Consider the following 8,258-nt stretch of genomic DNA (forward strand, 5'->3'; position numbering starts at 1 on the left):
CCTGCGGGCTCAGGCAATCCACTCGCCTTGGCCTCCCAAAGTGCTGGGATTATAGGCTGAGCCACCGAGCCCAGCCTATACATTTATTAAAAACTACTGGACTGTACACTTACAGTGGGTGAATTTTATAGTATATAAATTATACCTCAATAAGTCTGTTTTATTAAAAGAGAAAGAGGCTAGGCATGGCAGCTTATGCTTGTACTCTCAGCTTCTTGGGAGGTTGAGGCAAGCGGATGGCTTGAGCCCAGGAGTTCTAGGCTATAGGGAGCTAGGATTGTATCACTGTGCCACTCTAGCCTGGGACACAGAACTAGACCCTGACTCAAAAAAAAAAAAAAGAACAAGTAAATGTTCAGGAAAGACAACACTAAGTTGTGTCCCTCTCTGTCTGGCACCAGGGTGTTTGTGTTGCTGCTGGTGCTGGTCTCCATCCTCTGGATCCCTGTGGTCCAGGCCAGCCAGGGTGGTCAGCTCTTCATTTACATCCAGTCCATCAGCTCCTATCTGCAGCCACCTGTGGCGGTGGTCTTCATCATGGGATGTTTCTGGAAACGGACCAATGAAAAGGTAGCTCTGCCTCAGCCCCCACTGTGTAAGAACCAGGCATTTCCCCTCGGGGCTGGAGGGACTGCTAGAGAGAGGCATGAAGCTGGACTAGGTGAGCTCTAGTGAGAGACAGGGAGGGAGTTTTCTGGCCTTTGGAAAAAAAGGAACGAGAGGTTCTCTGATGTATCTTTTTTTTTTTTTTTTGAGTTGGAGTCTCACTCTGTCACCCAGACTGGAGTGCAGTGGCCGCTCCCGGCCACCGCAGCCTCGACCTGCTGGGCTCCGGCGATCCTTCCGCCTCAGCCTTCCGAGTAGCTGGAATTACCTGCGCGCGCTACCACGCCCAGCTAATTTTTTGATTTTATTGTAGAGATGGGGTCTCGCCTGCCCAGGCAGGTCTCGAACCCCCGGGCTCAGGCAATCTACTCACCTCAGCCTCCCAAGGCGCGGGATTACAGGCTGAGCCACCAAGCCCAGCTTCTCTGATGCATCTTGATGCATTTTGGTCATGGAACATGAAAGCCAAATTAACAGGGAATGAGTAAATTATATATAATTGATTCATCATGTATAATGGTGGTCAGGTAGTGGGAGGGCTCACACCTATAATCCTATCACTTTGGGAGGCCAAGGTAAGAGGATTATTTGAGCCCAGGGGTTTCAGACCAGCCTAGGTAACATAACAAGACCTTGTCTCTACAAAAAATCAAAAAATTGGCTGAGCATGGTGACATATGCTTGTAGTCCCAGCTACTCAGGAGACTGAGGTGGGAGGATCAACTGAGCCCAGGACGTCGAGGCTGCAGTGAGCTGTATTCATGCCACTGCACTCCAACCTGGGCAACAGAGTGAGACCTTGACTCAAAAAAAAAGACAAATGAATAAGTAACTCTGAATCTTTCCAAATTACTGACCCATGCAATGACCGTCACAAGAAAGACAAGCCCTTGAGATGGCTTCTTGAGGTTTCTAGAGGCCTTAGCCCTTGTCTCTAAGATGGTTTTCTTCTAATTTACAGGGTGCCTTCTCAGGTCTGATCTCAGGCCTGCTCCTAGGACTGGTTAGGCTGGTTCTGGACTTCATTTACGTGCAGCCTCGGTGTGACCAGCCAGATGAGCGCCCGGCTGTGGTGAAGAACATTCACTACCTCTACTTCTCCATGATTCTGTCCACGGCCACCCTGATCACCGTGTCAACCGTGAGCTGGCTCACAGAGCCACCCTCCAAAGAGATGGTACATTCGGGTTAACGGCTGTATCTGTTGAGACTCTTTGTTGCAAGGGACAGAAAACTGACCCAAACAGGTTTAAGCAAAGGGGATTGATTGTTCAAAAAGCTGAGAAGTCCAGGGTTAGGCTTTGGGGATAGAATGTTTAAGAACTCTGAAAAGGTCCTCAGAATCCATCTCTCATTTCTGCTTCGATTCTCAGGCCCCATGGTGGCCCGAGCAGCTTCCGAACATAGCCTTTTTGTTGTCATTAAGTCAACATAAGCATTTCTGTCCTGGGATTTCTGGCAAAGTTCTTGATTCCCATTGATGGAGCCATCTCAGGACACAAGCCCATCCATGAACCAATTCAGTCCCTGTGGCCAGAGATACAAATGAGCTGAAACAGTCCCTGGCTCAGGAGTCTTGGGTCAGGGTTAAGGTCTAAGACTAGAATGAAGGAGGATGAGATCCCAACATAAGGATGAGGGTTATCGAAAAAAGATGGGAGGATGGGCCGGGCGCAGTGGCTCAGCCTGTAATCCCAGCACTTTGGAGGCCGAGGCGAGAGGATTGCCTGAACCTGGGTGTTTGAGACCAGCCTGGGCAACTTGGTGAGACCTCATCTCTACAACAGACCAAAATATTAGCCAGGTGGGGTGTCTCGAGCCTGTAGGTCCTGCTACTTGGAAGGCTGAGGTGGAAGGAAGGATCACCTGAGCCTAGCAGGTTGAGGGTGCGGTGGTTGTGAGTGCCATTGCACTCCAGCCTGGCAACAAGAGTGAGACTCCAACTCAAAAAAGAAGGAAGGAAGGAAGGAAGGAAGGAAGGAAGGAAAGAGAGAGAGAGAGAGAGAGAGAGAGAAAGAAAGAAAGAAAGAAAGAAAGAAAGAAAGAAAAGAAAGAAAGAAAGAAAGAGAAAGATGGAGAATGAGTGGAGGAAATGTCTATTGATTCTGGTTTGTGCAGGGAGGTGATGCTTGTTGGAGGGTAGGGTGAGATGGTGAGGCTGGGAGCAGACTCAGACATGAAGACTGAGCATAGGGCTGGGCAGGGAGTGCGAGAAACGGATGATACTCTCCTCCTAAGTCTCACAACTCACCTCTGCTCCTTAGGTCAGTCACCTGACCTGGTTTACTCGTCATGACCCCATGGTCCAGAAGGAAGAGGTGCCACCAGCAACTCCCTTGCCTCTCACCCTTTCTCAGAACGAGACACCAGAGACCAGCAGCACCAGCATCCAGTTCGAGATTGTTCAAGAAAACACATCCAAAACCCATGGCTGTGAGTTGCTTTTCTCCTCAGAGTAGGAGCCTCAAAAAGCATTATGCGTTTAAGGAGAATGCTTTTCTGTAGGACCACAAGTCAGAAAAGAGGACAGACTTGGAGTGTTAGCCTTCCCCAAGTCTGTCTGGTCCTTCCCCACTCTCTGGCCACGGAAAAGGTGTTCTTCAGAAACTCTCATCAGAAACCTCAGTTGGGCAACAATAGCAAACACTGTACCATATCCATGAAACATGGCTCACTCAGTCCTCATGCAGCCCATGTGGCAGGCTGGAGCACTGCTAGCATTCTCTAAATTTGTGGTTTCAAACTGGCAACTTGTCGGCATATTTTGGGTTAGCCTACCGACTGTTTTAATAAAACACGAGTTAATATTTTAAAATTGGGAGATTTCACATAAAATTCCAGATTTCTAGCTTCTCTTGAAAAATTGGAAAATGGCCAGGTGCAGTGACTCAAGCCTATAATCCTGGCACTTTGGGAGGCCGAGGTGAGAGGATTACCTGAGCCCATGGGTTTGAGACCAACCTGGGCAACATGGTGAGACCTCGTCTCTAAAATAAATCAAAAAATTAGCCGGGTGTGGTGGCTTGCACCTATAGTTCCCGCTACTTGGCAGGCTGAGACGGAAGGTTCACCTGAGCCCAGCAGGTTGAGGCTGCGGTGGCTGTAAGCATGCCACTGCACTTCAGCCTGGGCGACAGAGTGAACTCTGACTAAAAAAAAAAAAAAAAAAAAAAAAGAGTACTCATTTCTCTTCAGCCTCCTGGAAGGCAATGCAACACGGAGGAAGGAATAACAGAGAAGGGTCCTAACCCCACCTCTGTCACTGCTTCCCAGCTGGGTGGCTTCATTCAAGTTAGTTAGTCTGAGCTTCGATTTCTTCATCTGAAAATGGTGGAAATTTAGAAAATATCAATCTCCTAGAAAGAATAATCTTTCAGAATTGAGGTGTTCATGAATACCTTCCAGAAAAAGGTATTCATTGATACCTTATTGCAGAGCATGGAGGTACACCTGGTGAGTGTCTTCTCTGGGAGACATCACCCATCTCTATGACTTTTCTTTGCTGGGTTCCTAATTTTAGGTGAAGTGACCCCGAAGCGGTCCAAAGTGGTAGAGGCCATCCTGTGGCTCTGTGGACTTCAGGACAAGGGCAAGGAGGAGCCCCCAAGCAAAGTGGAACCCGTCATAATTTCCCTGGAAGAAAACCCCCTTGTGAAAACTCTCCTAGACGTCAACCTCATTGTCTGCATCAGCTGCGCCATCTTTCTATGGGGCTACTTTGCTTAACGTGGGGTGAGCCCAGGGGTCCAAGCTGTCAGTCAATGCCCCATTTTTTAATGAAGGAAACCATAATAAAGCTTTTGTTAGTTTACCACAAGGCTTCCAAGTGTGTGTAGGCCATTTCCAACACGACACTTAGATTTTTTTCTTCTTGCAAGGGGATGAAGGTTAGAAGATGGAAAAAGGACAGACAAGTAAAAGCTTCCTTTTCTCAAAATACTATTCATTCTGTCTATCCATCATGCAATATCAACATCCACATTCAAAGGGACCCACGGAACCTTCCAGCCTGCCAGCAGCCACATCTCCTGGGTTGGGTGTTTAGAGTTTGAAATTGACCCATTTCACCTTTGCACTGCAAAGAGTGAGACCAACATTCAAACTCTTGCCTTCCCCTGTGACTGGCTTTGGATGAAGGAATGGTGAGTCCCCAAAGTTTTTCTCACTGTGATACTTGCTCCTGCATATGCTTTCTTGGACACAGACCTGAGTTGGTGCCCTGAAATCTTGTGCTGTAAAAAAATCAGGGGACACAGTGGTTCATGCATATAATCCTAGCCCTTTGGGAGGCTGAGGTGAGAGGATTGCCTGGGCCCTCGGGTTCGAGACCAGCCTGGGCAACTTGGTGAGACCTCATCTCTACAATAAATCAAAAAATTAGCCGGGCATGGTGGCGTGCACCTGTAGGTCCAGCTACTTGGAAGGCTGAGACAGAAGGATCACTGGAGCCCAGCAGGTAGAGGCTGTGGTGGCCGGGAGCGGCCACTGCACGCTAGTCTGGGCGACAGAGTGAGACTCCAACTCAAAAAAAAAATAATCAGGAAATTGTATGCACTCTTCAAGCTCTAGCTTAGGCTATGTTTCTTTGCTTAATTCCTCACAACCAGCCGGGCTCGGTGACTCAGCCTGTAATCCCGCGCCTTTGGGAGGCTGAGGTGAGTGAATTGCCTGAACCCGTGGGTTCGAGACCCACCCGCCTGGGCAGGTGAGACCTCATCTCTACAATAAATAAAAAAAATTAGCCAGGTGTGGTAGCGCGTGCCTGTAATTCCAGCTACTCGGAAGGCTAAGGCGGAAGGATCACCGGAGCCCAGCAAGTGGAGGCTGCAGTGGCCGGGAGCGGCCACCGCACTCCAGTCTGGGCGACAGAGTGAGACTCCAACTCAAAAAAAAAAAAAAAATTCCTCACAACCATGTTTCTCCACAAATAAGCAGCCAAAAGGATGGGTGTCTCCACCATGAATCTCTGCTGGCAAGGTCCAATGGGTCTTTTGACCTGAAGAGTGGCTTCCTGCTGTTCCGTGCAGAACCAGTCATGGTTTCTCTGTTTGAAGCCCTGATGGGGTTTGATGGAATGACCCAAGGGGCTGTGTTTGCTGTATGCACAGCTAGAAGCAAGACAAAGCCAACAGGGTGAGCCCTGACACCATCTCTGGGGTAACCCAGAGCTATGAGCCTTCCAGTTCTGGGATCAAGTGGGTAGTGGGGTGGACTGGAGTTACTTCCTGGCCTGACAGAGAAAAAAATGGAGTAGTCTCTCAAGGGACCCCAATTTCCAGACTTTAAAGGAAGATGGACAGGAACCCCTGGGGCTGAGGAGCCACCACCCACCTAGTCGTTCAATGATCTCTTCTGAGTTCCTACTTGATGCCCCAACACCTGGGACTAGCCTGGTCCAAAGGTAAATGTATTAGGCCAGCCCTGCCCTGGTCAGAAGGCCTGGCTTTCCACACCAATCCAGATGATAGTGGTGGGCTGGACAAAAGGCACTCACAGCCCTCCCAGGAAAGGGCGCATTCAACTGATTGCTAGTGTGGCTCCTGGCAAGAACCTGAGATGGTTTTGGAAGCAGGTGGGCTCAGGGAACAGTCTTTAGTGGGAAGATGAGCTTCTGTTTCCAAGGGCCCAAAGAGGCTAGTGGGAGCCTGAGGGGTTTTCATTACAGTCCTGAGCTCCCTCCCCAACCCTGCCCCTCACACCGAGACTTCTGTTGCCTCTGGTTGAGGTCAGAAGTGCTTTTTAGCGGGAGCTGTCACCACGGTAGCTCCGGCCACCACCACCTCTGCCCTGCATTGCTGCCTCCGGCCTCCTGACGGGCCCTCCCGCCTCTAGTCTTGCCCATTCTCCAGCCACAGGCAGAGTGAAGGACTTGGATCAAGTCAATTCCCTGCTTAGAATCTTGTAGTGACTTTTCCGGACTCTCGGGATGAAATCTGCAATCCTTGATGGGAATGCCAAGTCCCCTGATAGCCAAGTCATTCTCCAGCTTTAACTCTGATCCCTGTCCCTTTGCAGTCTAAGGTCTTAACATATGCTCTTTCTCACCTCTGGGCCTAGCACCAGAGATAGCATCAAGGGGTTAAATATCAGATTTAGGGTTAAATATCATGGTTAAATATCAGATTTAGGGTTAAATATCATGGTTAATATCAGATTTAGGGTTAAATATCATGGTTAATTATCAGATTTAGGGTTAAATATTATGGTTAAATATCAGATTTAGGGTTAAATATCATGGTTAATTAGGGTTAAAAAAACAGTTTTTGCCCTTGCTTTTCCTGCAGCCTCAACTATCCTCCCTTCCTCTTCTGGCTATCTCTTATGCTACTAGTCTCTGCTTAAGACATCACATCTTGGCCAGGCACAGTGGCTCACACCTGTAATCCCAGCACCTTGGGAGGCCAAGGCAAGAGGATTGCTTGAGATCAGCGGTGGGCAACTGGACAAGACCTTGTCTGTACAATAAATCAAAAAATTAGCCAGACGTGGTGGTGCAAGCCTGTGGTTCTAGCTACTTGGAAGGCTGGGACAGAAGGATTATCTGTGCCCAGGAGGTCAAGACTGTGGTGGCCGTGAGCATGCCACTGCACTCCAGCCTGAGCGACAGAGTGAGACTCTGACAAAAAAAAAAAAAAGACATCACTTCTTCCAGGATTCCATGATCATCCCAGTCTCATTCTGGCATATGCCTTCAAAGCATGTATCATACTGATTGCTTTACTGTTTTCTCTAATAGAGTGAAAGTTCTACGTGGGCAGAATGTAGCACTCATACTGATGCCTAGCCCAGTGCCTGGTAGATGAAGGGGTGGGTGACCTTCAGAACAAAAATATCACCTGACTCCTTGTCTCCTATTCACCAGCCACACCCCTCCCTAGCCTGGCTCCCCAACACTTTCCAGGTACTTATGAGCAAGGAACACCCACTATTCCTGCACCAATTTAGCTTCTTGATATCTGAGCTCATGGAGGGGACCAAAATAGCTGAACAGTCACCTGTCCTCTGGCCTTTGTTAATTGTGCAACTTCAAAGCCCTCCTTGACAAGACATGGGTCCCTAGGGCTGCCCTTTGGCAGGTGAGTTCAGCTCTCATATTTGGGAAGGGCCCACAATCAGTCATCATGGAATCATGCTGATTCTGCCTCCCTAAAAAAGTGTTCACCTGACCATTTCATTCCCTGCCACTTTGACCTTGATCTAGGCCAGCAGCAGCCCTTCTCCAAAGGGTGAGATGAGACTGGTACTTTCTTCCTCTCTCACTGCCCTTGGGACAGATTCCGACCATGGGTTATGAGGCCCTTCATGCTCTGGCTCCTCCTGGCGTCACCTCCCTTTCTAGCTCAGTGTTGTTTGCCCTCCATCACAGTGGGGCAGAATGCCCTTCTGTCTGGACCGCCCACCTGCACCTGCAGCTGTCTCCCTCAAGTGTGGCATCCCCATGTGCTCTCTCAGCTCCGGCTGTGTTTCTATGACTCCTGCTGGTTCTCCAGGGTCTAAGACAGTGGGCGGAAAGGCAATCCCTCAATATTCACCTGGAGGATACATAGTATATTATTTATAAGACGTATGCTTCAATTTTTTTTTTTCTTTTAGTCAGGGTCTCGCTCTGTCACCCAGGCTGGAGTGCCGTGGCACAATCATGGCTCACTGCA

The 8,258-nt window shown here is 48.9% G+C and overlaps 1 protein-coding gene across 6 annotated transcripts in view; it reads left to right on the forward strand.

Annotated features, from left to right (window-relative positions):
* SLC5A11 (solute carrier family 5 member 11) overlaps positions 1–4,425 on the forward strand; it is an 86,352-nt gene extending 81,927 nt beyond the window's left edge. For 4 of the 6 annotated variants that reach the window (XM_021718786.1, XM_008070488.1, XM_008070490.1 and 1 more), the window contains 4 exons: positions 402–570; positions 1,568–1,783; positions 2,871–3,039; positions 4,127–4,425. In XM_021718786.1, coding sequence (XP_021574461.1) covers positions 402–570; positions 1,568–1,783; positions 2,871–3,039; positions 4,127–4,332 — 760 coding nt within the window. In that variant the 3' untranslated portion in view covers positions 4,333–4,425. The remainder of the gene's footprint in view (positions 1–401; positions 571–1,567; positions 1,784–2,870; positions 3,040–4,126) is intronic. The other 2 variants (XM_021718785.1, XM_008070489.1) reach the window with 1 other exon arrangement.
* The last annotated feature ends 3,833 nt before the right edge of the window (positions 4,426–8,258 follow it).

The sequence above is a fragment of the Carlito syrichta genome, unplaced genomic scaffold, assembly GCF_000164805.1.
Source record: "Carlito syrichta isolate Samal-C Ts95f unplaced genomic scaffold, Tarsius_syrichta-2.0.1 Scaffold313449, whole genome shotgun sequence".
NCBI classification, from domain to species: Eukaryota; Metazoa; Chordata; class Mammalia; order Primates; family Tarsiidae; genus Carlito; species Carlito syrichta.